Genomic DNA, 17,977 nt, shown 5'->3' on the forward strand with positions numbered 1-17,977 from the left:
ATTTATTCAGGCTGTAAAGTACAACCAGCTCCGTAAATCTGACACTGTGGGTATGAGAGCTGTGGCTCTCATACAGTGAACATATACTGTTGTTTCTTTCCCTTTCCCCTCCCCTTATCCATTTTCAAAATGCCTAGGATTCTGTTCAGTGAATACAAGGCATTCTGTGAATAGAAAGGGGAGATCCTTTTATTTACCTGCCCTTCCACTCCCCTCCCATTTTCCATATACAGGACACCTTGTATTCTGTAAACATGATACAAGATGTTTTGTGAATGGACAAATAAAAAAGGAAGGGTAAACAAAAGTATCTCTTCACTATATGAGGGCCACTACTACCATAGCTCTCATACCCACAGCACTGACTGTACTTTCCAACATATTTTAAATTAGGATTTTTACCTGTAACTCATATGCAAAGAACTTGGAGTGGCGCTCAAAGCACTACAAGCCTCTTCCTGCAGTTAAAACCACAAAACAGGTGCTTTCAAACAAGCTCATCCAGGCTAGCGGAAGCAAATCAGAAGACAGAAGGTGGAAACACCATGCACCAGATCTCAGCCACTTTACAAACAGATGAAAATATGGCTTCAGCCAAAGCTCCTCCTGACTACTCTCTTCTGACATGTTTTGCCTCACCCACTGGGCTTAATCCTAGCGATTTCTATTATTAAGACCCGTGGATGGGGCAAAACATGGCAGAGAAGAGTAATCAGGAGGAGCTTAGGCTGAAGCCGCATCTTCACCTATCTGTATAGTGGCTGGGCTCCGGTGTAGCATTTCCAGTTTCTGTCTGAGGATTTTTACCTTACACAGCAGTGACCCAGACCTAGGATAACCATCATTAGAGGTAATGTCTTTGTACACAGCACTGGCCAAAAAAAAAAAAATTTTTGCAGTTCCGCTTTAAGTAGAAAATCTCACACATATTTAAGGCTAGGGCTACACTTGCGATCCCCTTGCTACTAAGAAATTCAACTAATTGTTGCCTATCATCACTACAGCAGTACATTGATATTAAGGTATTGCAAATGACAATACTGCCAACCAAGGCTCATCACTCCATGAATGGAACCTGTAGAAGCACTGCCTATGGTGTCCAAAGCAACACCGCTTTGCTGGCATCACCTCTTTTAGGGCTAGTTTACACTTGCTTCAAAACATGGCTTCGGACACGCTTTGTTAAAGCTCTCTGAATGCCAGTCAAAGCTCCTGTCACTAAATAAAATGGTTAGCTTACAGTCCTGTCTACACCTTGCTTTTGCTTGGTGCTTCGATGAGGCTTCATGGGGCTTTGATGAGGCTTTGGTGGAGCTTCGATGGGGCTTCGATGAGCCTTTGGTGGGTCTTCGATGAGGCTTCAGTGGGGCTTCGATGAGGCTTCGGTGGGGCTTTAGTGGGGCTTCAGTGGGGCTTCAAGAGAGCTTTAACAAAACGAGTCCAAAGCCATGTTTTGAAGCAAGTGTAAACTAGCCGTTAATGTGTGTTGAAGCCAAAGCAAGTGTAAATGAGCCCTTATACAGAACATGGTTTTACAGGTCCTGACCTGATTATTATATTGTGACAATGAGGTTGATTTACTAAATGCAAATCGACTGTGCACTTTGCAAGCGAAGTTGCACTCTGCAAGTACATTTGCTCCAGAGCTTTGTAAATGAGGGGAAGCTGTGCTGACTTCCATCATTCAATCAGGTGCAGCAAAAATGCTGTTTTTTTTTTCCTTGTATTTGATTGGGTATTCTTTGCAAATAATTTCTTTGCCTTTAGTAAATCAACACCAATGTGTAATTATACTTATATGAGATAAATATATTTTTCTGATGAATGAGGAAAAAATATGCAAGCATGATAACTATATAGTAGGGATGAGCTCAATGTTCGGGTCGAACATAAGTTCAACTCGAACATTGGGTGTTCGTCAGTTCGCCGAAGAGCAAACATTATGGGGCGTTCGTGGAAAATTTGAGCGCCGCGGAACACTCCATAATGCACTGCGAGATCGCAGTGCATTGCTGTATGATGATTGGCCAAAGCATTCACCTGACCTGCATGCTTTGACCAATCACAGTGTGCTCTGCTAAGAGAGCCATAATTGGCCAAAGGCAGGGTGCCTTTGACCAATCATGGCTCAGGGGGACTACGTCCACACCCCACACTATATAAGGCTGCTTACACGGCGGCCGTGTGTAGTGTTGTTGGCGTGGACAGAAAGATAGCATGATTTAGATTAAGCAGGCAGATTATTCAGTTAGTGGCAGTGTATTCGATATATACAGTGGATATAAAAAGTCTACACACCCCTGTTAAAATGTCAGGTTTCTGTGATGTAAAAAAATTAGACAAAGATAGTTTCAGAACTTTTTCCACCTTTAATGTGACCTATAAACTGTACAACTCAATTGAAAAACAAACTGAAATCTTTAAGGAGGGGGAAGTAAAAATAAAAAACTAAAATAATGTGGTTGCATAAGTGTGCACACCCTCTTATAACTGGGGATGTAGCTGTGTTTAGAATTAGGCAATCACATTCAAACTCATGTTAAATAGGAGTCAGTACACACCTGCCATCATTTAAAGTGTCTCTGATTACCCCAAATAAAGTTCAGCTGTTCTAGTAGGTCTTTCCTGACATTTTCTTAGTCACATCCTACAGCAAAAGCCATGGTCTGCAGAGAGCTTCCAAAGCATCAGAGGGATCTCATTGTTAAAAGGTATCAGTCGGGAGAAGAATACAAAAAAATTCCAAGGCATTAGATATACCATGAAACACAATAAAGACAGTCATCATCAAGTGGAGAAATTATGGCACAACAGTGGCATTACGAAGAACTGAACATCCCTCCAAAAGAAAAAGACGAGAAGAAAACTGGTCAGGGAGGCTGCCAAGAGACCTACAGCAACATTAAAGGAGCTGCAGGAATATCTGGCAAGTACTGGCTGTGTGGTACATGTGACAACAATCTCCCATATTCTTCATATGTCTGGGCTATGGGGTAGAGTGGCAGGACAGAAGCCTTTTCTTATGAAGAAAAGCATCCAAGCCCGGCTAAATTTTGCAAAAACACATCTGAAGTTTTCCAAAAGCATGTGGGAAAATGTGTTATGGTCTGATGAAACCAAGGTTGAACTTTTTGGCCATAACTCCAAAAGATATGTTTGGCACAAAAACAACACTGCACATGACCAAAAGAACATACCCACCGTGAAGCATTGTGGTGGCAGCATCATGCTTTGAAACTGTTTTTCTTCAGTTGGAACAGGGGCCTTAGTCAAGGTAGAGGGAATTATGAACAGTTCCAAAGACCAGTCAATATTGGCACAAAACCTTCAGGCTTCTGCTAGAAAGCTGAACATGAAGAGGAACTTTATCTTTCGGTATGACAATGACCCAAAGCATACATCCAAATCAACAAAGGAATGGCTTCACAAGAAAAAGATTAAAGTTTTTGAATGACCCAGCCAGAGCCCAGACCTGAATCCCATTGAAAATCTGTGGGGTGATGTGAAAAGGGCTGTGCACAGGAGATGCCCTCGCAATCTGACAGATTTGGAGTGTTTTTGCAAATAAGAGTGGACAAATATTGCCAAGTCAAGATGTGCCATGCTGATAGACTCATACCCAAAAAGACTGAGTGCTGGAATAAAATCAAAAGGTGCTTAAACAAAGTATTAGTGTAAGGGTGTGCACACTTATGCAACCATATTAGTTTTTTATTTTTACTTTCCTCCACCGAAAAGATTTCAGTTTGTTTTCCACTGGGTTGTACAGTTTATAGGTCACATTAAAGATGAAAAAAGTTCTGAAATTATTTCTTTGTCTCATTTTTTTACATCACAGAAACTTGACATTTTAGCAGGGGTGTGTAGACTTTGTATATTCACTGTATACACAGTCAGTCTAATATATATATATATATATATATAGTTGTGCTCATAAGTTTACATACCCTGGTGGAATTTATGATTTATTAGCCACATTTCAAGAGAATATGAATGATATCACAAAAACTTTTCTTTCACTCATGGTTAGTGTTTGGCTGAAGCCATTTATTATCAATCAACTGTGTTTACTCTTCTTAAATCATAATGACAACAGAAACTACCCAAATGTCCCTGATCAAAAGTTTACATACCCCAGTTCCTAATACCGTGTAATGCCCCCTTTGACATCAATGACAGCTTGAAGTCTTTTGTGGTATTTGTGGATGAGGCTCTTTATCTTCTCAGATGGTAAAGCTGCCCATTCCTCTTGGCAAAAATCCTCCAGTTCCTGTAAATTCTTGGGCTGTCTTGCATGAACTGCACGTTGGAGATCTCCCCAGAGTGGCTCAATGATATTGAGGTCAGAAGACTGAGATGGCCATTCCAGAACCTTTACTTTATTCTGCTGTAGCCAATGACAGGTCGACTTGGCCTTGTGTTTTGGATTATTGTCATGTTAGAATGTCCAATTATGTCCCATGCACAGGTTCCTGGCTTATGAATGCAAATGTTCCTCCAGTTTTTTTTTTACAACATACTGCATTCATCTTGCCATCAATTTTGACCAAATTTCCTGTGCCTTTGTAGTTCACATATCCCCAAAACGTCAGCAATCCACCTCCGCGTTTCACAGTAGGAATGGTGTACCTTTCATCATAGCCCTTGTTGACTCCTCTCCAAATGTAGCGTTTATGGTTGTGGCCAAAAAGCAAAATTTTGGTCTCATCACTCCAAATGACTTTGTGCCAGAAGGTTTGAGGCTTGTCTCTGTGCTGTTTGGCGTATTGTAAGCGGATACTTTGTGGCATTTGCGTAGTAATGGCTTTCTTCTGGCGACTCCTGTATTTCATCTGAAGTTATTTGTGGGGTTTTCTTTGCATCCCAAACAATTTTCCTGGCAGTTGTGGCTGAAATTTTAGTTGGTCTACCTGAATGTGGTTTGGTTTCAACAGAACCCCTCATCTTCCACTTCTTGATTAGCGTTTGAACACTGCTGATTGGCATTCTCAATTCCTTGAATATCTTTTTATATCCCTTTACTGTTTTATACTGTTCAACTACCTTTTCCCGCAAATCCTTTGACAATTCTTTTGCTTACCTCATGACTCCAGAATCAAGAAATGTCAATTCAGCACTGGATGAAAGAGGCAAGGGTCTGTCAGGAGTCCAGAAAATCATTGACCTTTTATACACACACACCAATTACAAGCAAGCAGAACACAAGTGAGGATGGTTACCTTTAATAGCCATTCAAACCCCTTTGTGTCAACTTGCATGTTATCAGGCCAAAATCAACAGGGTATGTAAACTTTTGATCAGGGTAATTTGGGTAGTTTCTGTTATCATTATTATTTAAAAAGAGTAAACACAGTTGATTTATAATAAATGGCTTCAGCTAAACACTAACCATGCGTGAAAGACATTTTTTTGTGTTATCATTCATATTCTCTGAAAAATGGCCAAGAAATCATAAATTCTGCCAGGGTATGTAAACTTATGAGCACAACTGTATCTATTGTGGAGAGTCAGCCTGGGGCAGGGTTAAGAAGGGGTTAATTGAAGAGGCCAGGTACTTCCCCTTCAGACCTTCTTATTGCCAGCTGAGTTGAAAATGTCAGAGAGAAGTGTGTTTGTAGAGAGATGGCCGTTGAGCTATCAAAGCTGAGAGGAGCTTGAAGCTGGAAGGACCCCTGTTACCTATGACCTGATCCTGCTGGGTGAGCTTACCTGAACTGGGACTTTGCTATGTTATATGCTGTGGCTGGGATGCTGAGCATTATTTAAAAGGACTGTCTTATACTGCTAAGATATATATTCAGGCAGTGTATTAATATATATATATATATATATATATATATATATATATATATATATATATATATATATATATATATATATATATACACACTTATACTTTGCATTCAGTGTAGCCTAAATCTACAGTGTATTCTGTGGTGTACTGTTTCTAATACACTTCAGGCGGTGTACACAGTATCTAATACAGTGTGTACCGTTTCTACTACACTTCTGGTGGTATACACAGTACACAATACAGTGCAGCCATGGTACAGTTTTTTAAAACAGTGCAGGCGGTATACACAGTATCTAATACAGTGTGTACAGTTTCTACTACACTTCTGCTGGTGTACACAGTACACAATACAGTGCAGCCGTAGTACAGTTTCTAATAAAGTGCAGGCGGTGTACACAGTATCTAATACAGTGTGTACAGTTTCTACTACACTTCTGCTGGTGTACACAATACAGTGCAGCCATAGTACAGTTTCTAATACAGTGTGTACAGTTTCTACTACACTTCTGGTGGTGTACACAGTGCACAATACAGTGCAGCCAGAGTACAGTTTCTAATACATTGCAAGCGGTGTACACAGTATCTAATACAGTGTGTACAGTTTCTACTACACTTCTGGTGGTGTACACAGTATACAATACAGTGCAGCCGTTGTACAGTTGCTAATACAGTGCAGGCGGTGTACACAGTATGTAATACAGTGTGTACAGTTTCTAATACACTTCAGGTAGTGTACACAGTATCTAATACAATGTAGTGTGGGGTTGCAAAACAAAAAATACATCATGTCCGGAAGGCCACCAAGGAGAGGCAGATGCTCACAGGCCACTAAAAGAGGGCAAGCAGCCTCTGTGTCTACAGTCAACAGTGCTGGTTGTGGACATGGTGCATCCTCTGCAGGTGGCTGTGGGGCACGCTTGTCCTTTTTTTCTGCTGCTGGCCATGTTATTGAGCCAGAACATGCAGAAGAGTTGGTGGAGTGGATAACAAAGCCATCCTCATCCTCCTCATCTTCTGTCAACCAAGCTCAGCGTAGTTTGCCTTCCAACACAGCTGCCAAAGTGGCCTATTCCACCGCCTCCTTGTCCACAGTCACTCCTTCCATAGGCCCACCATTATGCACAAGGGAGTCCCCAGAATTATTCAACCACAAAGTCGGGTACATGCTGCTGGAGGATGGGCAGCGATTTGAAGGCTCTGATGTTGGTTCCCAGGTTAAGGAAGGGAGCAACATGAGCCTAGAGAGAGGGGGTGCCCAAGAAGGACAAGAAACTGGCAGTCATGTTCCCCCAGCTGCAGCATACTGCCAAGTTTGCTCCAGTGACGAGGAGGGAGGGGGTGATGAGGTCACTGACTGTACTTGGGTGCCTGAGAGAAGAGAGGAGGAGGAGGCACAACTCCAAATGAGGCAGGATGTCCTCTAGGGCGTAGCTTAACGGCAGCCACCCTATTGCATCACACCACAGAGCTCCGCAGGTGCAGGACGCTGCTGACTCCCCGCTGACTTTTAAAAGTTCCTTGGTGTGGGCCTTTTTCGACACGTGTGCAGCAGATCACACCCTTGCTGTTTGCAGCCTATGTCTGGAGCAGATCAAGCGTGGCCAGAACAGCAGCCACTTGGACACCATGCAGTCCGTTGGCAACAGCACTTGAAAGACCCACATCAAAGAAAAATGTGGACTTCTCCCTGCTCCTCATCTGGGATCTCCAACCCTACTATACCTCCAGTCCTCTCAAAAACCTGCAATTAGAGGAATGAAGGTATAGCAATAGGTGTCCCAAGTACTTGCAGACAATCTGCTAGCAGTACACCACCATCTGATTTTAGCAGGCAAATTTCCTTACCCCAGTTGCTGAACCAGAAAAAGAAATTCGGTCCCAGCCATCCACATGCTCAGTGTCTAAATGCTAGCTTGGCCAAATTGCTAGCACTGCAACTGCTGCCTTTTCAGCTGGTAGACTCTGCCCCCTTTCATGAATTTGTGGAATGTGCTGTACCTCAGTGGCAGGTTCCAAAATGCCATTTCTTTTCACGGAAGGCCATTCCGGCTCTCTACCGGCGTGCGGAAGGCAATGTTTTGGCCTCGTTGGACAGGGTGGTAAGCAGTAAGGTTCATATTACCACTGACTCATGGTACAGCAGGCATGGGCAGGGATGTTACCTTTCCTTCACGCAGCACTGGGTAAATCTGCTGGCAGCTGGGAAGGATGCAGTACAGAGTTCAGTGTTGTTGGAGCTTGTTCCGCCACTACGCCTTCAAAATGCTAGTGGTGATTCTGCCACAGCTCTCTGCTCCACCCACTCCTGTTCTTCCTCTATGGCCTCTTCTGCAGATTTGTCCTCTGAACCAGCAGTGCTCTGTAAGCGTTCAAGGGGCTACGCAAGCAGTCAGGCTAAAAGATGCCATGCAGTGCTTGAGTTAGTCTGCCTAGGGGAAAGGAGCCACACTGGGACAGAAATTCTATCAGCTCTGCAGGGGCAGGCTCAGAGATGGTTGACACCATGCCAGCTCCAGCCAGGAATGGTTATATGTGACAATGGCACCAATGTTCTCTCCACCCTCCAACAGGGACATTTGATCCGTGTTCCATGTTTGGCATATGTCCTTAATTTGGTGGTGCAGCGGTTCTTGAGCAGGTACCCAGGCTTACAGGATCTCCTGAGGCAGGCCAGAAAAGTCTGTGGTCATTTCCGCCGGTCATACAATGCCAGTGCTCGGCTGGCTGACATTCAAGGGCAATGCAACCTGCCCAGCCTGCCTCATTTGTGACAAGCTCACCAGGTGGAACTCAACATTGGCAATGCTGCAGCAGCTGCACACACAGCAGTTTGCCATCAATGAGTACCTGTGCTAGTATGGCACCAGGACAGGGTCAGGGGAGCTTGGCTTCTTTTCAGCTACTGATCAAGGATGCATGCACTGTCCTGTCACCATTTGAGGAGGGCACAAGGATGGTGAGCAGAGACAATGCATGCATCAGTGACAATGTCCCTCTAGTCTTTCCGTTGGAGCACGCGCTTCATGGAATTATGGACAGGGCACTTGGGGCAGAACAGCGGGAGGAAGAGGAGGACTTCCTTACCTCTCAAGGCCCCCTTTATCCAGATAGCTTTCCTGTGGGCCCGCCAAACACACAGGAAGAAGATGAGGAGAATTGTGTCAGCATGGATGTAGAGGATAACACTCAGCAGCAGTCTTCAAGGGATGGTTTTTAGTCCCCAGAAACCCAAGGAGTTGTACGTGGCTGAAAGGAGATAGTTATGGATCATGTGATCCTTAGTGAGCCAGAGGACTCGGAATCAGAATGCCGCTGCAAATGTACGCTCTATGGCCTCCCTGATTCTGTAAAGCCTGCGAAAGGACCCTAGGATTCGTGGATTCAAGGAGAGGGATCATTACTGGCTGGCAACCCTTCTTGATCCACGTTACAAGGGTAAGGTTGCAGAACTCATCCTGCCTTCGCAGAGGGAGCAGAGGATGAAACATCTTCAGGAGGCCTTGAAAAAAAGGTTTGTGCAATGCAAAGAAAAGGGGGGATTTGGGACTTTGAGTTAAATGTGTGTTAGACAAAAATAAATACATTGCACAATAATGAGAAAGTTTATTCATATAAATACACATGGGACATGGTACATAGCAGATATGATGAGCTGATGGGCATATAATAGACAAATGTGAAAATTCCATTTTTGCACATGATACATAAAATCAAAGAAAAAGGTATAATATAAACGCATGATTGAATAAAAAACTGCATTTAAAAGCTCGACGTGTTTCGTGGATGAAGTTCCACTTCTTCAGAAGCAAGTGTAGAATGCGTATCTATAAAAAATATTCCAAATCACTCCAATAAATTAAATAAGGATGTAGGGGGAGGAGAAAACCAAACACCCCAAAATTACTTACATATCAGCTCTAAAGTTGGCCATGGAATGCTAAAACCTGGTAGTTGAGGAAAGCCAGGAAAACTCTGGAGGCGTAATACTGCGGGCAGCCAAGGCGGAGAACACCATACTCGAGGGGAGAGATGAAAAGTGTCCATGGTGAGCTGCATGATGATGCCTGAAAACAGCTTCAATCTGTGTGAAATGTGAAATGAATGTGGTCAATGGAAAGTGTGGGGTAAAACTAGCGAAGGATATAGAGCCTATAGTGATGGGGTCAAGGTGAAAGTGAAGGATCAGAAAAAAGTGTAGTGAAGACCACCAGAGAACCTCACACCAAGACAAACAAAGGTGATAGGGTACAACATCCTGAGGGTTGGTTTTAACAGGGTAATTACAATTCTTGATATAATATTTCACAGCAGGGCCCGTTCCTGCGCCCAACAAGAGTAACTGTGAGGGTTTACAGTGTTCTGGTACCACCAACACCTAAGGCCCAATTTTCTGCAGAGTATCTTGGGCGGGCTGTATAGTATATATACTGCTGTTCAGAGTATATAGTGCCTGGGGGGACCCCCACGCCATTTTTAAAAAAAATTGGGTGCAGGGTTCCCCTTAATACTGGTAAAGATTTTGGGGGTGACATCCATGCCCTTTTTTTGGTATTCTTGGTATTTTTATTGCCGGGATCCGACAATACATTACAGCCGCGAGCAGTTTTAAATTACATTTTTTCCTTTAGAAATGTCATTTTGCTGTGGCACTGTTATAAACATGGGAAAGATACACTACTTTACAGGCATACTAAGGACACCCCCCAGGCATGATATTTAAAGGAATATTTCATTTTTATTGTTTCACTTTAAGCATTATTAAAATCACTGCTCCCGAAATAAACGGCAGTTTAAAAAATTTTTTTTTTTTGCATTGATACATGTCCCCTGGGGCAAGACCCAGGTCCCCAAACACTTACTATGGCAATAACTTGCAAATAAGCTTCAACATTAGCACTTTTGATTTTTCACGTTCGTGTCCCATAGGCTTTAACGGTGTTCGCGTGTTCGAACAAATTTTTTGCCTGTTCGCATGTTCTGCTGCGAATCGAACCGGGGGATGTTCAGCTCATCCCTACCAGGGCTTTTTTTCAGCTGGAACTTGGTGGAACTCAGTTCCACTACCTCTGGCTCAAGCCCTCTGCTCCCTGCTCACCACTATCACTGGTAAACACAGAAGTCTGGCTTCTGTGTTTACCAGTGATAGCTTGTCTCCAACAGATCTGCAGAGCGCAGGATGGGATCAAGGGAGATGCAAGTGCACGGGGTTCATTGTGGATGCTGACACCCCCACTAGATGATCTGCAAGCGAGGGAGAAGGTGCCACCTACAGTGTGCAGAGAGGTACTAGAGCCAACTGGGTGCTTCAGTTTAATACAGCAACAAAAATAAGACATGTGGAAGATGGTGGAGCTTTTAAGAAGGAGGGAAGGTTGCATGCAGAGGTCAGAGCTGAAGAGGGGTGAAAGTTAGATGTGGATGGGAGATACAGAGGTGAGCAATTGTGAAAGAACGCTGAACTCTGCACTCTGTGTAGCGCACCCCTGAACTCGGCACTCTATATGCAGCGCACCCCTGAACTTGGCACTATGTACATAAAGCACCCCAAACTCTGTAAGTAGTGCACTCCTGAACTCTGCAAGAACCCCCCACCCCACGGAACTCTGCACTCTTACACCGTACGTAATGCACTCCTGGTATTTAGTGCCCCTGGTATTAAGGCCTTCCCACTGTTAGTGGTGAAATTTGACCACATCTACTATGTGATGCGGTTTAGAGGGTGGGTATGTGTGTGTGTGTGTGTGTGTGTGTGTGTGGGGGGGGGGTTGGGTGGTTGTGGTTGAGTTCCTGCACCTACTTTCTGAGAAAAAAGCCCTGGTCCCTACTATATAGGAAGAGCTGGTTCTTCGCCTCTGCTGTCTATAGGCACATGCCTACTGTGCCTAATGGTTAATAAAATACGGCCCTGCTGCCAACCAATAGGTGTTAAGTTAAGTGCCTTAATAGCAAACAGATATAACTGCAGTATAGTCCCAGTAGAAATTTGTTACAGATTTTTGCAAATCTATTGTGGTTGACTAGGCAGGACTGTTGGCACAGTATATGCAAAACTGTTGAAGACCTGTTGCCAGAGGCAGCCTGAGTTTAACTAATTATTTTCCTGATTGCAATATGTATGGTATTGCTTTTAGAAGTGCAATATTGGTATCACTGGCTGGGTCAGATATCTTACTCATTTTGGGATGGGCATTGGGCCTCGCATAAGGGAGGATGTTCAGGAATTGTAGAATATATCCTAGATTGTGAGCTCTAACGAGCTGGGCTGTCTGATTCCTCCTGTATTGAATTGTATTGTAACTGTATTGTCTGCCCTCATGTTGTAAAGCACTGTGCAAACTGTTGGCGCTATGTAAATCCTGTATTATAATAATAATAATAATATATAGATTTAGAAATGATTTCTTTCATGTATATACTAATGAATATGTTTCTGGTTCATCTCTCTACAGCCATTGGTGTCCTCCTTGTACTGGTATTACATGCTGCAGCTGGGATTTTACTCATCGATGCTCATGACTTTAGCTTTTGATGTAAAAAGAAAGGTATGAATAATTCGTGTCCTGCTAAAGTGTATGGTTCTACCATATTTTTGCTTTATTTTAGGCCCCTTTCACACGGGGCTGACTCTGTCAAGCGATCTGCCTGCTCAGCGGGGGATCTGTCCACTGATCCTTGCTGAGCAGGCAGACGACAGGTCCATGTCTGCTCCGCTAATGCAGAGCGGACACGGACACAGTCTGCTGTTCTCTATGGGGCAGTCGGATGGAAACAAACTGTCTGTCCATTTCCATTCGACTGCCATCTGATCTGTTACATGGATGGGGAACAGATCCCCATCCATCTGTTTTTAGCGTAACGGATCAGATCAGATGCAGGCGGTGTAAACGGACACATGTCCGTTTACATCCGCCTCTCCATCGAGAACAATAGGTGGTCTGATCAGTCCACATGAGTGAAAGGAGACTTACTGTGTAATGTAGCATTTTGCTGTGCAATTATGTACACTAATTTATCTTCTTCTGTAGAGGCAAAAGTTACACTTGCAAATTTAACTTATATACAATTGTTGAAAAAAATATTGGGGCTGATTTACTAAAACTGCAGAGTGCAAAATCTGGTACAGTTCTGCACAGAAACCAATCATACAGTTTTTTTTTGTCAAAGCTTAATTGAACAAGCTGAAGTTAGAAGTTGATTGGCTACCATGCTCAGCTGGAACAGATTTTGCACTCTCCAATTTTAGTAAATAAACCCCTATGTGTTTATTTACTAAGTGCTCAAGGTATGCACTGTTTAACATTCCCAAAACAAAGGAGGCATTCAAACATTTGTTTTCTTCTAAAGAAAAAAATCTGTATAGGATCTACCCAATCAGTCATTGCTTCCCTCCTTCCAGTTTACTTTTTAAGCTCAGTGGACATCATAAAAGATACCTACCTGAAAGCCCTCATCGTTATGGCACATCAACACTTCCTGCATTTTGCTGTGGGCATGCACTACTAGTTCATTGCCCTTCCTGTCACCTCAAACTTTTCCAAGGTGCTGGCTCCTGTTCCAGGCTTGCTATGCTCTCAGGGTATGCCACATTCTGGAATAAATAAAACATTAAAAAAACCTCTTACTGAGTTAATAGTTGTGACTCCAGGGAGCCTCTGATAGTTCTCCAAAAAAATACCTTTGAACCTATTCATTTTCAAGGTAGTATTTCTTGTTGCCATTACCTTGGCAATAGAGTTGGCAGCCTTGTCCTATAGGGAACCTTTTCTTCGGCTCCGTAGGAAGGGCCTCTTTTCTCCCTAAGGTGATGTTTTCCTTCCATCTATCTGTCCCGCTCTGGTACATCCCAAGAAGAATTTCCTTGTATGTTTGGATGTGGAACAAGCTGTTAGCGTTTATCTCTCTGCCATGTCTTCGTTTAGACTGACTGGCTCTGTTGTTGTCATTACAAGAATGCCCCTGTAAGGGTCAACCTGTTTCTCACTCCACCATTTCTAGGTGGCTTAGGTAGCTCATCATTCAAGCCTATTGACTTAAGGATAACGTTACATCGTTTCCTGCCAAGGCACAGTCTACTAGATTTGTATGTGTCTCTTAGGCTTTTCAGCATCAGGCATGTGTTTCCCAAAATTTGCAAACCTGCCACTGGGTCTTCCATTCATACATTTTTACCAGGTCAATGTTCAGGCCTCCACAGATGCAAACTTTGGGCAAAGGTTCCTTCAGGCAGCTCATCAAGGCGCAAGTAGCCCCCAGTTTTTACCCTCTAGTTTGTGGGTCTGTTAGTGTGTTGTTTGCTGTACTGCTCACCCATGAGTTGGACTGCTTTGGGACTCCCCAAAGTATCAGAATTCCTTTTCCTTGAACTATTAAGAAAACAGGATTTTTGACTTACTGTAAAATCATTTTTTTTAAATTCATTAAGGAACACAGGCCACCCTTCTTTCTTATGATCACTGCTACTACTTATGATCACTGCTACTACTGCTTTTGCACAAAACTAAGACATGATGGAACTGTTAGGGGTTATACTGCCTGTTCAACCATTGTTTTTGTTGCCAGTGTCCAATTCTACTGTAAGTGGCAGCATAACTCAGCATCTCAGAATTCCTTCAGCTCTGTGTCCCTTATTGAACCTCAAGAAAATTATTTTACGTTAAGTAAAAAATCCTGTTTTTGATTTTTTTTTTAAATTGTAGTTAGGGGTTTATAGTTTTTTTTTTAGGATTTTTATTTTTAGTGTACTCTTCAGCAAAGAAAGTGATGTTACACACTTATGTTTAAAATCCTAATTAAATTAAAAAATACACGGGATCCTTTTGAAGACTACCATAACATATATTGTAATTTGATTTTTAAAAAATGGACATACATAGATGCTGTTGACAATAAATTACAACTGACTTTTTTTGTGCATGAACATAGATTATTATCCTGTTACTAAAGGAAGATATCTATTTTGTTTAATTACAATTGTCTTGATGCGTTGTTTACAGGACATTAAGGAGCAGACAGTGCATCACTTTGCCACCATTTTCCTGATTACATTCTCCTATTGTGCTAATTACATGCGAGTTGGAACCTTGGTGATGCTCCTGCATGATGCAGCTGACCACTTGCTAGAGGTAAACCAAGTTATAAGATCATATGAAAACAGAACATTTTTTAAATTATGATAAAACAAGTGGATTTAATTAGAATCTGGAAGGTATAGAATTATGCCATGCTAAAATACTACCAGCACATATATATATCATGCACCTTTGATAATTATTTTATTGATTTCCGTGTGCACAGAGAGTCCCTGTATTCTAGAAATGCATTGTATACAGAGCTTTGACTTTTGTCTACTGTGGAAGAAGCCCATGTCCCTCTAGGAGCTTAACACCATCCTTTGGTTTAACAGAATTGTGCCAGAGTCTCACTGGTCAGTACTGGTACTCAAGTTGGACCTTTAAATGGTGGGAGTAAGTTCAGCTTTAAGAAGGACTGAGGCATGGCTGTAGGTCAAATAGAAGTCAAGGCCTTCTGCCCAGGGATCTAGGGGCTTTGCAGTTATACAAAAATCAATTTGAAGAAGTATTTGCTGGCACCACAAGGTGACGGCACCTTTGTAGAATTATTTGCTTTGACATTTCGATGTGATTGATATACTCAATTTTATTTTTCAAAACTGTGGATAGTAATAGGACAAAGGTCTAGAAGTTGCTTATGAGGAGAGTGGGGGCGGGGCCGAGACGTGCTGTGTGTGTCTATGAGTGCCCCCATATCAAGCAGCTTGCTACGTGGGCACTTGGCAGGGGGTGGGAGTGCCAGCGGGAGACCCCAGAAGAGGAGGATTGGGACTGCTCTGTGCGAAACCATTGCACAGAGCAGGTAAGTATGACATATTTGTTATTTAAAAAAGGTGTTAACAATCACTTTACTTTTTAACCCAGGCTTATAGTGAGGGTACTATATAAAAATATATGAGAAGGTGAGGAGCACATAAGATCTGCAGCACTGAGCTTTTCATATTTCAGACACTAAATACATATCTTTAGATACCACAGATTCAGGCAGAGTTCAGGTGTTTGTTAGGTGGTAGGGTATATATATATTGACTTTACTATTGTTCCTGTCCTAGTACAGGAAGGGTATAGGATTTTACAAATAAGGTTGAGACTTTAGTGGGTCAAGTTAGTGCAGAGGCAGTGACAGTAAGTGCAATTTTAAGCTAATAAAGTAGTTTTGAAAACATACTACACTATGGGGAACCCCTCTATTTTATGAATAAATAAACGGGAGGAAGTTTGATCCTTTAAATGGTCATACAACTACAGTGTACAGTATATGTGGAAGTTCTATATACCATCAAAAGTGGCAACAGGAGGAGGCTATCCAAGTGAGGCTTTATCTAGGTGGAACCTGAAAGTAGCTCCAAGGAGGGTAAAGTGTCATTTGACGTGAAAATTGGAAGGTCCACCATCTGAGATGAGCACATAAAAGAACTGTGATGGGAGTCACTACGCATGATGTTACCAGAACACAAGTGGAGGAATAGAAGTGCTGGATGTAGAAGAATGTTTTTAATTTTTATTTTATTTTTTTGTATTATCATTAAGAGACTAAGAGTATTATATATATTGGGACACTTAAACGCAGAAATATATTGATGCCAGAAACATTGGAATGTATGTATATTGACACATTTCCATCTTCATTACAGTATATTGTTTAGGCTTACAAAGTGGTGTTGCATTTTGTATATGTATAGGAATTGTAATTGAAGGTAATAGCTGACATTAAGGGAGGCTCAGCATTGCTATATATAATATTTTTACTGTATGGGTTGTGGGAACAAAATTTTTGCTTGCAGGCACTTCCTAGTATTTATTATTTATATTTTGTTTTTTATGTTGTTTTATCACATATATTGACAGATGCACAGGCATTTATTATTAGGTAGCACAAGATTGTCAGTCCATATTATCATACATCACAGACAGGTTCTTTTGCTGGTATCTGTGGCAGCATAAGGCCTCATGTACACTGCTGCTGGTAAACGGACGTTCAGAGGCAGTTGGATGCTTTTTTCAGCTGCCCCTGAACTCATCCAATGTTATCTTATGTGTACATGTTCACAGGTTTGTTTAATGTCGTTTTTAGGCAGTTGCGTTTATAGGCTTTAAATTAGTTCAGAAGCCGAAGTTTCCGACGTTTCAGAGGCCAAACGCGGCTAAACGCCGGTACCGCGTTTTAGTTTAAACGCGTTTTTAAAGGTGCCCTATTTTTTTTACATTACAAATCTTAAAAATGATAGTAAATGATGAAAAACCATAAAAAAATATTTTAAAAACTTGTAAATGCTTGCAATGCTTCATAGACCATTTAAATATCCCTAATGAGCCCATGATCCAATCCAATACACCAGTAGCATTGGTGTTAGCCAAAGTAGTATTGGAATTTGAACTATATGTTGTTAGATTTGAACCAGATGATCCCACCATGGAACTTGACCCCGACTTGATCAAACATAGTTGCATGAAATTTAATATCTGGCTTTTTTAATTGCATTTTGCCCTCATGTTAAATTCTAGGTAGCTTCAACAATGATTCACAGCACTGTCTCTTCCCCTCACGCCAACCTGTTATCTTGGACACCCACCCTTCATCCAAGTTCTAACTTATCTTATCAGTGTCTTCACCCAGTCTGATATTTTCTAAGTCCCAACTTCAGCAGGCATTTCATATCAATGTTTACTCAGCCCCCCCACCCCCCACAACATGACTCTCAGGTTACCTAGGAGACCACCCTACCCTTGAGCAAACTGCACTATTTGTCCCCAACCCACCCCGCTCCCCCAGCCTTTGCTTACCTATGTAAGTTTATAAACCTATGAGCCCAACCATCCCTATATGAGCAAGCCCTCAATGTTGATAATTATTGCCCAAAACTGTGTGCTTTGGCTCATGAACCCCCATAGAGGCAGAGAACCTAGGTACAGTAGCAAATTATATTTTCATAATGTCTGGCTGTTGACACAAATTGTTCTTTCAGACAATGATACACATCATTTTATGCTCCTCCCTCCAATCATAGTCATAATCATAGTTTAGGGTTTCCCATTAGGGTTAGGGTGTTAGGGTTAGGTTTTCCCCCTGAAGAACAAGGTTAGGGTTTAGGGTTAGGCGTCAGGGTTAGGG

At 42.2% G+C, this 17,977-nt stretch overlaps 1 protein-coding gene across 3 annotated transcripts in view; it reads left to right on the plus strand.

Annotated features, from left to right (window-relative positions):
- Positions 1 to 17,977, plus strand: part of LOC141107806 (ceramide synthase 4-like) — a 229,100-nt gene that overhangs the window by 149,171 nt on the left and 61,952 nt on the right. For all 3 annotated transcript variants that reach the window (XM_073598809.1, XM_073598799.1, XM_073598790.1), the window contains 2 exons: positions 12,244 to 12,336; positions 14,788 to 14,916. In XM_073598809.1, coding sequence (XP_073454910.1) covers positions 12,244 to 12,336; positions 14,788 to 14,916 — 222 coding nt within the window. The remainder of the gene's footprint in view (positions 1 to 12,243; positions 12,337 to 14,787; positions 14,917 to 17,977) is intronic.

Source organism: Aquarana catesbeiana, linkage group LG01 (assembly GCF_042186555.1).
Source record: "Aquarana catesbeiana isolate 2022-GZ linkage group LG01, ASM4218655v1, whole genome shotgun sequence".
Lineage (NCBI taxonomy): Eukaryota > Metazoa > Chordata > Amphibia > Anura > Ranidae > Aquarana > Aquarana catesbeiana.